This window comes from Lingula anatina, chromosome 10 (genome assembly GCF_051362555.1).
Source record: "Lingula anatina isolate TDL-2025a chromosome 10, LinAna3.0, whole genome shotgun sequence".
Classification (NCBI taxonomy): domain Eukaryota; kingdom Metazoa; phylum Brachiopoda; class Lingulata; order Lingulida; family Lingulidae; genus Lingula; species Lingula anatina.
In genome coordinates this window covers 5976119-5991686 of record NC_141776.1, presented here as the reverse complement: position 1 = coordinate 5991686, position 15568 = coordinate 5976119, and the positions used below count along the sequence as shown (strand labels likewise).

Below are 15568 nucleotides of genomic sequence, written 5' to 3'. Positions count from 1 at the left end.
AAAATCTGTGCTTGTCAATAGGGCTTTCAATCCCTTTTTTTCCGGTCGACAAGTGCATTCGTTGCTAATGACGTAATGGTGTCACGCGGATTCTCGCGTTCTACGAGACCAAAATAACATGGCGGGAAACCCTCAGACGTAAGTTGCGAGTTTTTGTACAGTGCGTCGGATAACGAAAAGCCCAGAATGGCACACATTGTGGATATAAATGCATTTTTTAACAAAAAGACGAATATATCTCATGAATCTTATATAGTGTTGTTGTTGTCTGCTTTTCCCGCGGTTTTAAGTAGGTCACCAGTGACTTTGCAGTGTCAGAGAGAGCTCCGTCAGTTAAAATCTCTTAAGAGATTTTAACAAAAAACCGTACGTTTAGGAAAAAAACCCTGGATTAACTTTGAATGCAGGAATGGGGTCGTTGGCCATTGGTAAGTACGGGAAAATTGCCGTTTTTTCCAGGAAAATCCAATTTTTGGCCAAAACGAAGAGTTATTATGACTTTAAGTAATGTACTGGAATGCTTTTTTTTTCAGAGTGAATTACTATATATCCCACAACGTTACATGTGTGCGAGTGATCCCACCGAATTCGATGTTTTTTTTTTTTTTTTTCTATTTTTTTCTCTTAACGTATATGACGTTTCAAAGATAGAATATAACAAAGTTACTGTCAGCAATAAAACACCTTGCCTAATTGTGATGCAAAAAAAAAAAAAAGTCGCGTTAACGATAAAAATTGACTTCATTTTTATTTTATCTCAGTATCACTTATGTATAAAATTATCATCAATGACAACAAATGTACCCTGTACAAAGGACACATTCCGGCACTTCTTGCCTGCAAGGTGTGTCATTTTACGTCACAAAAAGAAACGTTTGCCAAACAAGGCAAGCTGGAAGTGCGTCTTCTACTGTACGGCACTTTTCTTGGACCTTAACCTTAGCAAGGGGATGTCAGTCCAAACACTATTTTAGCATCATTATTTACGGCATTATTCCGCTAATGCTTAGTTAATCACCTAGCATGCGTCCCTTTTACAAAGTCAGTCCATTAATCTCATTTATATAGGCGGATAAAAGAAAATGAGCAGATATATCACACCTATCTACGTAATACGTGAACCGGTGTACACGAAGACTCTTTCCACTCTATTGCCTCGTTCCCAAACATACGAGCGCAATTCTTATGCCATGAAATCGAGACCTTACTCGGAGAGCGGAGTGTACTAGTTGGCAGACGATATTCTCAAAAGGTGTCGTAGGGTGACTCATTCATTCCTGTCAGTGCGTTTAAATGGAGGGTCACCTCTTTCGGTTGACAGTCATTAACGTGTTGCTTCAAGCGTTCCCATAGCCCCATTATCATAACACGAGTGTCGTCTGCTGCTAAATTTAGCCTGAGCTATATCTGAACTTGCGTGGGACCGACGTGGTTTTATAACACGGTGGAGAAGACCAAGCAAAGGAATTTACTCTCCGACTTTTTAGGACAATCCGTACAAAAAAGAAGAAAAGGTTGTCTTATTATCAAGAGGGATATCTGATAATTGAATTGGCTCTATTCCGACACAGGTAAGATGGATGTACATATTGTCCTGTATTGATGTTTTTATATTTATATCTGTAATATTCTATGGGTTTGAATAAGTTCTTGTCGGTGGATTCTTTGCAGTCATATTATGTATCTGTATCTCTCTCTCTCTCTCTCTCTCTCTCTCTCACACACACACACACGCACACACACACACACACATTACCCTCTACCAGCCGCAGATAATAATAGACACTTTTCTCAAAGTGAGTCTAGGATTTTGGATTCTAGCGTGAGTGCAGAAATGTGCCATCGATTAACAAGAGACATATTTGTGAATATCTAGTAAAAAAATCAATCTGTGGCCCTGGTAGAGGATACACACACAAACTTATGCACTCGTCTCTGCATTCTCTCTCACACATACATTACGCTCTCTATCTCTCCAAATCAGATTTGTTCTCACAAAGCCATTCGTTGCAGCCGGAGGAAATACTCGCATGCATGAGTGATTCCCGGGCGAACCCACTCAATTCATATTATATGCCGTATTAATAACTTACATGTACATGTAGATAATGTAAAGGTACGGGGGAATGTGTATCAAAATGGATAAAAATACAGAAGACTTGACCGATCAGGTAGGATAAAATCAGTGAAATCAAATACGATGGGTGGCGACGTCACGGTTCACTACCATTGAATGAACGGGGCTGGATTGGATCCTGGGCAGGGACGGAGAGAAAGGGAAGGGTCCTGTCACAACAATAGCCACTGATTTTGTTTACAGGATGACGAAAAAGAAATTTCCGATTTATTTGGTGGTTTCCGCCACCCCCGTTTCATTAATTCTTTAAGGTTGAGGTTGGTCTGGAAGACTATTTATACCCTTTGCGGGATTAGGTATTTATGAGCGTGGAACAAAATTACAACTTTGATCTTCCGATTTATTCAACTAAATAATATAGAAAACTTATAATTAAAGATCATACATGGCATCAGTGCATATAAAATGGATATAGTCACATTACTAATAAAGGGTAAAGGATTTAGCTTAAAATTTTAGTGAAGATAATTATTTAATGTTAAATTGTTCGTTCCCACATTCCCCAGATTATTAGAGCTTTTAATGCACACCCTATATTATATTTACAATTTTTAAATTGCAGCTTCTCCAAAATTCACAAATGTATAATCCTTGACGTTTAAAAAAATCACTGGTTCCACCTTAACTGTAATTTTTTTTAATTGACCTGGGGTCACTTTGACAGTTAAACGTGTTAAGCACGTCATTAATACGGGCGCCATTACTGATCTTTGATAATAATGATCGTGATACAATGCGAAATCTTTTTTGCAGGCAGTAAATGGAGTGTGCATAGCTTCATCTCCGGCGTACACAATGGTATTCACAACTGAGCATACCCCAACTGGAGAATCTGGCAAGCGTTATTTTTTGGGGCGGCCCACTAGAAAATTTCTGACACAATTCATTGTGCATTGTTATTTTTAGGTCGGTCTAACGTTGTTGAAAGCAATCTTTTTATAGTTCACTGTATAGTGAGGGCAACCTGTTCCTATGGTTTGTCGGCCCCTTGCTATCAGGTCGTTCGTGTTAAATAACCGATCAGTTTCACACTCACAGTGCACATATACAGAGTGAATTATCCAAATAGAAAAAAGATCCAAGGCCGCTGATTTGGGGTTGGTGCATGTATCAGTAGATCTAGACACTTGCATATACTGTATTTACATAAGTAACATCGGAAAATACATTTGGGGCAAATTATTGACGCGACACACTCCGTCTAAATAAAACGATATTGATCGCCCTTTGTCGACTCCATCTTTTCAGCATTTTTTATTCATTCGTATAAATCACGTTTGCCAAATTTGTTTTGGTTTTGCTGCCATTAGGATGTCCCTATGCTCGTTCTGGTAATATTTTCAAGCAACCGATTAGATAAATTACGTGAAACATTGCGTATTTAAGTAAAATAATGCTGATAAATAACCAAAACGCTTTTGTTTGTTAATTACAAGCAAATCGATTGTCGTATTTCATAATTTTCTGTTTATTTTATTTTAGTTCACATCCGTCAATTTATTCTTTTTCACTCCATGCCATTAAATTTCATTTTTCTAATTTTAATCCCATTCTTTAACAAAGATCACATATTTTTCCACTCAACAAATGAAAAAAAAACGTCAACTATTCATAAAGTATGTCCGGTCAGGAGTCAAAGGATTAAAAAAGAGAAACAAGCACACCCCCTCCCCGCCCTTATCTCGCCCTGTCAAAGACCAATTTAGCTACCACTATTATAATTCTGGCAATACTCATATACCTCGTCTATCTTTAACTAAGCTACAGACATAAACTTACGCTTAATGCCAATTTGGCTTATTACATTTAATTACCTGTGGCACTCAATTACTTAGACTGGATTCCCATACCTAGATCGATCTAACAGGATCGATCCATCTCCGGGGGGTTTCTCGCTAATTTGCTTTCAGCTTAAGCGGTTTAGATGTCTGGCGCGCCCACTGAAGATGCCAAACGATAATTAATTACCTCTAGCAGCTTCAGTAGACGTGACAGACATCTAAGCTGCTGATTGCAATTTAACTAAAATCTGCTCGGAAATAGATCGATCCACAGTTAGTCTGGGAATGGCCCCTAGTACTTTGGCAGGTACCATGTAAGGCTATGTACAAGTATGATGGCCATACTAGTATTTACCTGGTCGTCATCAGCAATTTTCATCGCGCTATGACTTTGTCTTTTAATTGTCGTGTATATTGATTATATCGCATGAAGTTCATGCATTCTCAAATGTCATTATATACATTAATTCAAAATCAGAGAAGCATATAGCGTGATATTACTGCGAGGCGCCATGTTGCATACCTTATGCGCATTCAGGGTCACTCTCCAGTCAATGATCTCGTTATCAGACTATTGTTAAAGCCATTGATATACTGTTTAAGTATTGAAAATGAGGTTAATTAACATTTTCAGTATTGAGTGGTATGTGACATAAACGGACAATGTTGGGGGAAGTGGAATATATTTGAAGATAGGACAGATTAATATCGAGAGGCTCTTATAGGTGCGCCAAGGTCTATATAGCCCATTGTACTGTGCCTGGGATCTTCCGGCCTACTGGACTCACATCTCTGTTTGAATGTAAAAGGTGAGTCGTGTCCTAATCCCAGTGCATCTTAAATAAGTAGGCCTAATAACTCAGTATTTTTTCATATGAGGTGTCCTGTCGGTAAGGCAATAGGAATAATTTAACAGAATGCACGCAAGGTCGCACAATATGGTCATTATATAAGATACATTAATTGCCTTTGACCTAGTGGGTCCTAGATCTGACCGCAGTTTTAGGTATTAGGCCTACTCTGCTTCGTGTTGCAGTGAGGCCCGAACGTGTGTGCGTAATAGTATGTGTGTGTGTGGAGGGGGGGGGGTTAGGTTTTTACGTTGATGTTTGGTACGATCCTGTCACAACCTGACCGGGGATCGATACCTCCAAAACACTCGCACCTGGAAGGAGTAGTAAACCATCTGGCCTGCACAACAGGTGTCAGAGGGCCGACACTGGTACAGTGCTATTAATTACGGTGTCAGCCATGTGTGAGGTGTTAACGGCTCACTCTGTTCTTCTTTAATTTATTGTCAACTGGCGGAAGTGGCAGACCCCCTCCCCCCTGTTGCTTTGTGTCACAGTCCGTACGAATTATGTACTAAACAGGGCTAAGTGGAACGAGCCTGAGGTGAATAAAACTATTTTCTGTATTTATTTCACAAACTGAGACTTATTAAATGAAATTTATGGGTTTAAACAGGGTATTCGTAGTTGAGGGAAGGGATGGCGGCAGACTAGTAGAGAGTTACATTGGCATGTGTGTGTGTGTGTGTGTGTGTGTGAGAGAGAGAGAGAGAGAGAGAGAGAGAGAGAGAGAGAGTTACGTACATGTTCATTGTGTCGTTGTTGTAGTTAGGGCGTATTCCCAGACATTTAGATCGATCTATCCCCGTGGGGAGTCTCACTAGATTACTGTCAGATAATCCGGCTTAAATGTCCGTCCCGCCTACTGCAAGCTGTAAGGGGGTAATTAACTTTCGTGCCCGCTTGGCTGACAGCTATTTAGCGTGCACCTCCAGGGAGTAAGGTCGATCTAGTTTGGATCGATCTAATCTCTGGGAATGGGGTCTTAGAGTAACCGGATAATCAATAAGAGTGGTGTTCACTGTTTAAATTTTAGCCAGAAACCGGCAGAGTGGATGGACCACAAAGGATACGCTTTCCTAATGTAATTTTTTCAAGCAGACATCCATAGCTTAGCGATAAACAAAAGTGCCACCAATGTATTCTTCATGTGGTAATGAAAAGGGGCATGTTAAACCTAATTAACGCAGTACATTTTATCTAATGGCGGTTGCCAGGGAGATTGCTCTTAATGCTGCAGCATAAAACATGTTCTTTAACATTACTTGTTATTGGATGGATATCATGCGAATCCTTTGAAGTCACGTAAGCATTATTTTGCAGCTGTTTACCGAGGCAGTGGGCGAAAAATTGGCAGACTTTTAAGACATGATTAATCATCTTGTTCCATGGTTGGCATTGAGCCTGTATAAAGCGGTCATCAAAACCCTGTTTATACTGAGGTTGCCAGTATTATGTTGTTATCAAAATGTGGTAACTTCCTTATGTCAGAAATATATGTCTTGCGGTTTGAAAGTGGGGATCTGAAAACCTCGTGATTTCACGTTTTGGTAAAGACGTCAGTGCACGTTTCATCTCTCTCCCTCTCTCTCTCTTTACATGTTTAATAATGCATTTTTTTATTTATCTGCATTTGCATATCTTAGCTTGTACAACTTAATATTATGCCCCGCCATCTGTCTAATGTCCCAAGTCTTCCTTTCAGATCCTCCTAAACAAGACGTGCACAATGTCCTATTACGACCGCACTCCACGAGGGGGTGTACGGCGTTTCGCACCCCCTGCCAGTGGTGGTTCCCCCTTTCCGTGGGCGCACGATCACTCCCCAGAGAGATCGCCAGTGGTGAGAGATTTAAACGACGGTGCGATACCTGGTAGGGATTACGCTCATGTCTTTTGACCGATGTTTTAATATGTTAAAAGTAACAGAAATTCTCAGTTTACATCAAGATGATAAGCGATTATGGTTGATGGGCATTGTTGTAATCTGGATTGAAATATTATGGCTTGCTAACTTGGTTTTTTCTAGATTCACTGAAGTACAGACTTCATTGTATACATTTTTATGTTCTAGCTAGCTGTTGCTGATAACAACATAAATGTTACAGTTATAATGCATGGAAATGTGTTAGATGTAAGCAACAATTTATATGCCATTGTTCCTGTGTTGAGCGGGCCAATCAGAAATAATAAACCGTTTTTCAAAATTTTCAAGTTGCAAATTGTGTTTGGTGTGACAAATTGTGTTACGTTGAACTACACCAATTGTAATAAACCTTGGATTGTGTTATGAGTGACATCTGGTTCCTATCTTTCCAGTGCCCGAACTCACGGGACCTCTTCACATTAGGTCTTCCAACGGTCTCAGCACAGAAAGGATCCCAACTCACGTCCCTCCACGTGACATGCCGCATGCGCATTTAACCCGGAAGTCAACTTACGTTCAAGAGGACGCAAAACTAGAGGGCGCCATATTTTACGGTGTAGATGATAACGAGTATAAAAAGCTGAATAATTCTGCAATGATGTCTCAAGGTTTCTTGCCAGAGAGTATAGTACAAGGAGACGAAAGAATACACATTACTCCCTGCACTTCACAGCCGTATAGGTAATTGTTTTATACATGCAAATAAAAAGGTTTCATATTTTGCAGTGCTAGGATATACTTTTACATATTTTTTTATATTGTGTGTGTTGATATGCCTGTTATTCAAATATTACGTCGCAGGGAGGAAACACTATGAGTCCAGTTGTGAAAAAAAAAAAAAAACAGCTTATCCGATAGACGCCACCGATTTACGCAGTATGGACTTGTAAGCCATTTATGTTTTTTGGGCAATTTTTTTTTTTATTAAGAACTCGACAAACAAAACAGGAATACTTGTTAGCACTTGCATAACATTCCGCGCAATATCATCTGATACTTGTTAATTTTTTTACTCTATAGATGGGTTTGCTACCTCGTGATGACGGCCAGTGACGGGAAGAAATTCGCCGGTACAGGTGCCTTCACATCCATGATTTCGGGGAAAGGAGGTCTCATTCTCACCGCCGGACACAACCTCTACATGCACACCCACGGGGGCTACGTGAAATACCTGGACATCTACCCGGGGCTGGACGGTCGCAGCGCCCCCCTGGGGGCCTACAGAGTCTACCCGACTCACTTCCGGGTGTCGCAAAATTACGTCAATAATAAAATCGCATCAGAAGATTATGGAGCAATTTTGCTGCCCGCTAGTTACGTTGATTACAATCAGGACGAGTTTGGTTTTGGGTATAGTATAATAGATGACGTCAACTTACTTAATCAGGTGACCTCGCTTGCTGGTTACCCGAACGATAAGCCAATTGGGTCTCTGCACTTGGGCGGTGGGCGTGTCCAAGCTGTGAGTGACAGGCGTATATTCTATGACACTGATACGGCCAAGGGGCAGAGCGGAAGCCCCGTCTGGATGTGGAATCGTCACCATTTTGTTTTGGTGGGGATACATTTGAAGGGTGTCCCTGAGGAAGGGGGTTATAACTCAGCTAGACGTATCACTAAAGACCTCGTAGCGCAGGTACAGCAGTGGACGCGGGAAATTAAGCAGTAATGAGTTTAGGTATATCATGTTACTGAAGGTAATAAGTAAGACACTGCTAATTAGTCAACGAAGGATTGTTTTGACCAGTAAAGGCGCTTCCACGAAGTATTATTATTTATCAAACGTACATAAAATTCAAGTTTTTCAAGTCATAGTGCAATACAAGGCCTGCTGCTTGATAAAAAGACCTTTATGTAGTTCTTACACCACACACAGTATTTTCACAAAGCAAAGCTATTGCTTTAAATTTGCAGTTGATGCAAAAAAAATCTTTTTTTCAGTTATTTCTCTCTCTTTTCAACTCTTATCCAGTCACCGTTTTTTAAAATGATGTAAATATAAAAACTGATCTTCAATAAAGTATTCTCACTGGTTCAATAAAAAGTTTTTTAAAAAGAAAATGGACGTTTTGCAAAGTGTGTCTCTAATTATCAAAGGCTTTCCGAACAGTAGAGCAAAGTAATTGCCTAGTTAGCTGTATAGCACTATTTTCATTTAAATTTCTCTGCCATAGTGATTGCAACATAACTTCATTTCCATGAAAATGTAAGTCAGACAAAATGTGAAGATATCAGAATAGAATTTTTCCTTTCGATTATTTTTCGTACTTATCTTATTATTGACTGTTTGAATAACCGATTCAAATCTCCACCAAACATTGATTTGATAAAAAGAAAAGAGAAAAAAGTTACTGTCATACGGAAAGGAAAATTAAATCGGCTACCTCGAAAATTTTATTACGGCTGTTTACTGAAAGATAAATAACGTCAAATTTAACAATTTGATTACTATTTTTAAAATAGACAACATTTTTCTGAAGTGTTTATGACATAAGTCCGATGCAAAAGGAACATTTACTTGGTTCAGTTTGAGTCTATGAGCGCATTCTCAACGAATTAAGCCAGGCTTTACAAAGCCGGTGACCTAAAAATGGCGGACGTACATGAAAGAAAAACCGCCTAATCTTTTAATAGTCTCTCCGCCTCCCCACACGTCGTCCCTGCGGGGTACAGTAATTAAATCTCGGCTCCGTTCGCCATGCGGAAGCTACCTGAGAAATATTAAGTGCGCATGCTCATCAGTTAAACTCGTGGTGAAGAAAGCATGGCGGCTGAAGGCGATCGAAGGAAAAAAGCTCTTCTGTTCTATTATCTTTGAAAACAGAGACGAAAAAGGAATAATTTGGCCCGTAGAGCAGCAATGAATCGACTATCTACGGAGATAATATCACCAGAGATATTCACGGAAATATTAATGTTCGGAGCCGAGATTTAATTACTGTACCCCGCAGGGACGACGTGTGGGGAGGCGTGTGAGAGGCGGAGAGACTATTAAAAGATTAGGCGGTTTTTCTTTCATGTACGTCCGCCATTTTTAGGTCACCGGCTTTGTAAAGCCTGGCTTAATTCGTTGAGAATGCGCTCATAGTATGTGGGTACTTAACAATGTATTTAGGCCTATGCCAGCATACGCGTATTAAGTTATTGAATGACGTCATAATGAAACGCCTCCCGCGTGGTCAACAATGATAATCGATCGAAAAATTTGAACAAAATCGGGTTAAGTAAACACCACCAGCATATGAATGCATTGAACCTAGCCTGATGTGTCGGGCTTTCACGTTTGTAATAGCGTCAGCGTGACTGGAGGTGGACTAGGCAGAAATGTAGCTTTGGTCACAGGGTGCAAAGACGGAAGAGGTGAGTACAGTGTGCCAGTACACCGGGGGTTTGCACGGCATAATGTTCAATATTCTCTTTTCCGCTATACGCTTGGCATTACCCTGATTCCCAAAGCATTGCGTTGGCTGTTATATTAGCCTTCTTATACTCAAATCTCCGTTTCTCATGTGACAACTTGTTATATGCTTTTGTAATAGGGTGTCGAGTACTGTCTACCAGTGCAGGTTGCAAGCACAGTGTGTGTGCAACACGATTCTAAAGGTGAGAGTGCCCTGTACCAGGGCCACAAATTGATTTATCACTAGATGTTCAAAGATAATATCTCTGGCTAGACATGGACAAAATCGTTATTATGTCCAAGGGCTAGATATGGTAAATCTTCTAACTGTGGAAAATGTGCCTCTAATATATGCCACCCTGATAGAGGGTAAAGTGAGTACCCTGAAAACGTGGTTTTCCATACAGGCAGTAGCTATTTTTCACCCTGACTTCCAAACCCTTGGTTGAACTTACTCCACAGGCTAGGAATGGGTTCCATTTACAGTAAACCACCAGTACTTTACTCCTCCGCTTTATTTATTTTTAGGTGAGCATCCAACATGTTTCAATATAATGAATGAGTCATCGAGTTGATTAGTTTCACTTAGTAGATTCAACAGCCCCATCAGAACAGAGCTGTATTTCATTCTACGTCGATAATTCTTTCATTTAGGCCTAATGATTTTATTATCCATATTGCATTTATCACCCATATTGACACGATTCTACGAATTAATAGAGGAATATATTTCATAAAAATATACCAAATGGAATCATACATGTATCTACTAGTACTTAAATATTAACAGGATATCAGTTATATGAGTCAGAGCTTCATATTGCAAAGAGAATCTTATACACTTAAAGATTAAGTTCATGATAATGTATTGTGAAGATGAGAGGCAATGTACATGTAGGTGTCCTCACATCAGCGATTTTGGGTCTTTTAGGAAGAAGTACGCAGTCAATGCAGCATAACTATAGCAAAGTATGATATTATCTTAATTAGCTTTAATAGCAGCTTATCACAATGAATGTTATATTGTCTACATTGCAAATAACGGGTAATTTTTCTTCGTCCAACAGCTAGCACTGAAATTATTGTTTATCACTTATATTTCGAGTACTGTTTATAGCATTTCCATCTGAGAATGAGTCTATCCAGGAGATGAACTTGCTCCCACCCACCCCTACCCTCACCTCAATACCCACTGCCTCAGAAACACCGTGATTCAGTCCAGGGAGGGAGGCCCTAGCATTTCTGTTGAGACTGGCACCCGCCTGCTTCATAAATCACCAGGGTAGAGGCTATTTCCCCTAGAAAGTATTATTCACTGATGAAGATGCTCTAGATAGAGACCGCTATGTGGGAGGTAACAATAGCAATTTCAGTACTTGCTGCTGAGGGAAGTAAAATCCTGCTTCATTATTTGTGCAAAACACAGCTTACGTCTTTTTTTTTTTTTTCTTTTTCACAGAAAACGTTGTTTATTAACAGGACAAGACTAGAAACAAATGGGAAAATGAAGGACAAAGAGAAAAATGAAGACAACATGACGTCGGGTGTGTATGAATGGACATATACCGAACTCATAATAAAAAAATATGATCAGTGTAAACAAGAATGTGGGAAACGCTAGATATATAGAGATTTTGGTCCTGCTTAAAAATGGTGCTGAAAATTACGTGTAGACTTATTTCATCAATCTATGAACAAAACTGAAAGAAAGTTATTTTAATTCAAGTTGAAATGCATCTCTGGTGTCGCCATTGTAATCGAGATGTCTGAACTTTGTCCATGTATTAAGTGAATGGTATTGGATTTTACTTTGAAAAAAATCAGCATTATCATTTCATTTTGACGCTTGATTTTTACGTTGAAAACCCTTAGCATTATAGCATTATATTGTTAATTTATGGCATTTATTTTCCCAAAAGATCAAAGTTCCGAGGAGCCGAGGTCAATGCAGGCCGCCAGTGACGTGGACGATGTGGAGGTCAGTTTTGGTCCCAAGAAACAGAAAGCCGTGAAGAACCTGAAAGAGTCACCGTTGATCCTAGAAGACATTGAAGTCATGTGAGTATCATAATGATTTTATTTATGCATGCGTTAGATAAAATTGGGGGGTCAGTTTTCATCGGCAACAGATAACAAACAAGAGTTTATGGCTTTTATCAACTTAGTTTTAATTAAAAAATATTTATATTGAAATATCTAAAGCATCGAGGCTGGGAACATCCGGGATAAACGTTTCATGTGCATTTTATCTTATTCTTGTTTGGGAAAAATTAAAACTGGAGGATAATCCGAATATAAAACTAACCCTCAACTTAATCTAACGCATGCATAAATAAACTGTATAATCACTATAATATGAGGAATATAGTGGTATTACAACTACCTTTCCTTAGGATTATGGTGTCTTAAGTCTTTCTTATCTCTTTGATAACGGCCCGAATAAATCAATTTTGAATAACACTATCAAGTATATACATGTATATCATATATACCAGGTCTTGTTCTACCAATAAAAGTTATTTCTAGGATGATAAGTCACTTTGAAATTAGGCCTGTGTTGTATAAACAACATTGTTTTTACAAATTCAGACGACCGCCCGAGATGGAGCATGTCGTGATGGCAGACGAACGCCTCCGCGTCTCTCCCTGTACCTCACCACCTTACAAGTGGATTTGCTACCTTGAGATTTACGCTGGCAATGATCGCTACAAGGGCACCGGCTTCTTTTGTACAGCTCTGCGGGGGACATCACGTGACCTGGTCATCCTGACATGCGCACACAACTTATTCATTGAAGGTGCGTTGAGTTTTGAAAAAAGGACGCATCTCTATATATTGTTACATAGTTCGAAAGTATTTGTTGTAAGTAAGACGTAAAAGAATAATTGTTTATTTCATATTTTTAATGAGCTTAAAATGCGATCGAATTTGTTAGTAAAGTGAAAAAATATATTATGAAAATATCACTTGTGCGATTAAGGTGTATTTTTCAGCATTGCATACAGATTGTAAATTGTAAGAAGTCAGAATACATGTCAAATGCTAGTACACGTATCTGGATAAAATTTCTATCCATTGCTGTTTCATTACATCTTTCCAAGGTAAATCAATTTTTGATTTTGTCGTAAAATAAAATTTTGGTACTGTTTTTTCATCAAAGGAGCGTATGTGCAGAAAGTGAAGGTGTACCCCGGCCGAGACACGTGGCAGCTACCATACGGGCACTTTACAGTGTACCCATCTAGCTTCCGGGCCAGTGATCTTTATATGAGGAATATTACTTCAGGAAGTAATGATTATTTTAAAAAATCTGCTGTATTGATGAACTGTAGTCTACAAATGAAATTACTTTGATGACTTAACACAAGACATACACAACACATTCGTTAGAAGTATTCCCGTATGAGTCAAACTACACATCAGTGATGGCTTTATGTCAGTCCGTGTGTACATGGTATTGTTCCTTTTTTAGGTAGAGACGCTTCCGTGCATGACTATGGCGCCATATTTGTAAGTGATACAAACAGAGTCCGGGCAGCATTGCCAAGGGATTCCTACGGCTTTGGGTACAATCTTCTCCCCGATGAAGCCCTCCAGAATAGAGTGGTTAACATCTGTGGTTATCCGGGTGACAAATCCGACGGAACGCTGTGGATAGGGGGCGGAAGGATATCTAGGGCACGTGACCGGATGTTCGATTACGACACCGATACAGCAGGCGGCCAGAGCGGAAGTCCCGTCTGGACTTGGTACTACCAAGACTGGGTCGTCATAGGTATCCATGGTTACGGGCGTGGTACATACAACTCTGCCAGGCGAATCAACAAGGAGGTACTCAATGACGTATTTAAGTGGTCACGTGAGATTTCCCGCTTGGGGGCTTTGTCAGCAGAGAGTGCTCCGAAGGAAAATCCCTTACCAGCGGTGCTTGCGACGCCGCTATCCACAGATGCAACGGACGCGCGTTTTAAACCAACACGTGCCAAAAAGGAGACGACTGTTTAACAGTGTTCTTAAACAGATGTTTAAAAATGTCAGATGTGCGAAAGTTTGAACTAATCAGCGATTTGATCTTAGACTCGCGTGAAACGACGAGAACTTCCAGTAATTTACACAGGATAGTTATATGTTTGATGGCTTTCGCTTTTACACGTGCGTTAGTGAGTTTGGTGTGGGTTTGGGTTGAGAGTAACTAGACATTGGTCACCAAGTACATGTAATTTCTGAACTTATTCTAAATTTGGCTTTAACTATTTTAAGAAAGTGATGTCTATTTATTCATTTATTTTATTTATTTTATTTTTGTAATTTCTATTATTATTATCATTTTAGAGCGTTTCACTTTTATGAGTGGAGCGCGAGTAGACATTTCATTGGGTTCAGATGTGATCCTGTCTGTGATAATTTCATACATAATGAAATAAAAATGTTAATATCAATCTGCTGGATGTATGTGTTGTTTTTTTTTTTTGCCCTGATTTTGCTTTCGAAAAGCCTGACTATATATGTATGCACACATTTTGTGAATCGTCTTTCATTTAAGTTGTTGCCACTTCTATATTCCTGTCCTGTCGCACCTGCGGCACTGTGAAAAAGCTCATCGAATCAACTGTATCTCATTGCCATATATAACGTCTCAAACATTTTATATTGATTTTCATAGCCACGCAAAATATGCTCCTAACATTTACATAAATTATTGGATGATCTTTTCTCCACACATGAATCACCGGCATTGCGCAATCTGTAAATAAGCAATCAACACACACTTAGCATTGGGCACACTAGAAACTTCTGAAAATTATCATTGCTTTTTAAATCCTGTGGCAGATTATTTATCCTGGCGAATTGCATAATGATATAATAATAATATTATAATAATAATAAAGTATTTGTTAAAGGGAAACTCCATGGGATTTACCCGCCAGAAAGCATTTTCCCGGGTAAGTAAGCAATTTTCTCGTACTCAAGAATCACTTAGCTATCCTTCTCTGTATTTAGATTGGACCTTTAATTAAACTTGTAAATGTTGATTAAGTCAATGACAGGCTAGTTATAACCAGCGATCATTCTCCTAAGCTCCAATGGAAGTATCAACATCAGGCACGCTCCAGAAAAATATTTTTAAATATTTAAAAGAGGTCAAATCGTTTTAAAGGTGTATATATTGGTTTTATAAGAAGCTGTGGATAGCAAACCCATGGAGTGTACCTTAAGCGTGCCACGAAACAAAAACTACCTTACATAGGGTTGTGAGATACTAAAACATGTACAGTACATACACTGGGCAATAGAAGTGTCACCCCCTGAGTCCATATATATATATATATATATATATATATATATATATGCCATGCTGTTTATTACCAGATTTACAAACTGTTTGTTATTGGTGTGTCAACACCGTCTGCGACCGGATGGCCTTGTGGTTTGAGTGTCCGCATCCAGACTGGGAGAGCATGGGATCGAAC

The 15568-nt window shown here is 39.2% G+C and overlaps 2 protein-coding genes across 7 annotated transcripts; both read left to right on the top strand.

Annotated features, from left to right (window-relative positions):
• The first annotated feature begins 1222 nt into the window (after positions 1 to 1222).
• On the top strand, positions 1223 to 8757 carry LOC106153305 (uncharacterized). 2 transcript variants are annotated; one of them, XM_086997393.1, is made up of 5 exons: positions 1223 to 1571; positions 4553 to 4727; positions 6475 to 6643; positions 7089 to 7377; positions 7717 to 8757. In XM_086997393.1, exons 3-5 carry the CDS (start codon positions 6499 to 6501, stop codon positions 8363 to 8365), a joined length of 1083 nt encoding a protein of 360 aa, XP_086853519.1. In that variant the 5' UTR covers positions 1223 to 1571; positions 4553 to 4727; positions 6475 to 6498; the 3' UTR covers positions 8366 to 8757. The 2 variants fall into 2 exon arrangements, with proteins under 2 accessions (XP_086853519.1, XP_013382637.2); XM_013527183.2 differs by lacking the exon at positions 4553 to 4727 and having other exon boundaries at positions 1224 to 1571.
• Positions 8758 to 9783: 1026 nt separating this feature from the next.
• LOC106153307 (uncharacterized) lies at positions 9784 to 14536 on the top strand. Of its 5 annotated transcripts, none has more exons than XM_013527189.2 (7): positions 9784 to 10056; positions 10236 to 10299; positions 11576 to 11640; positions 12016 to 12154; positions 12686 to 12894; positions 13258 to 13386; positions 13570 to 14536. In XM_013527189.2, the coding sequence occupies exons 3-7, from the start codon at positions 11601 to 11603 to the stop codon at positions 14100 to 14102; spliced, it is 1050 nt and encodes a 349-aa protein (XP_013382643.1). In that variant the 5' UTR covers positions 9784 to 10056; positions 10236 to 10299; positions 11576 to 11600; the 3' UTR covers positions 14103 to 14536. The 5 variants fall into 5 exon arrangements, with proteins under 5 accessions (XP_013382643.1, XP_013382642.1, XP_013382640.1 ...); XM_013527186.2 differs by having other exon boundaries at positions 9786 to 10056; positions 11556 to 11640; XM_013527188.2 differs by lacking the exon at positions 10236 to 10299.
• Positions 14537 to 15568: the final 1032 nt, after the last annotated feature.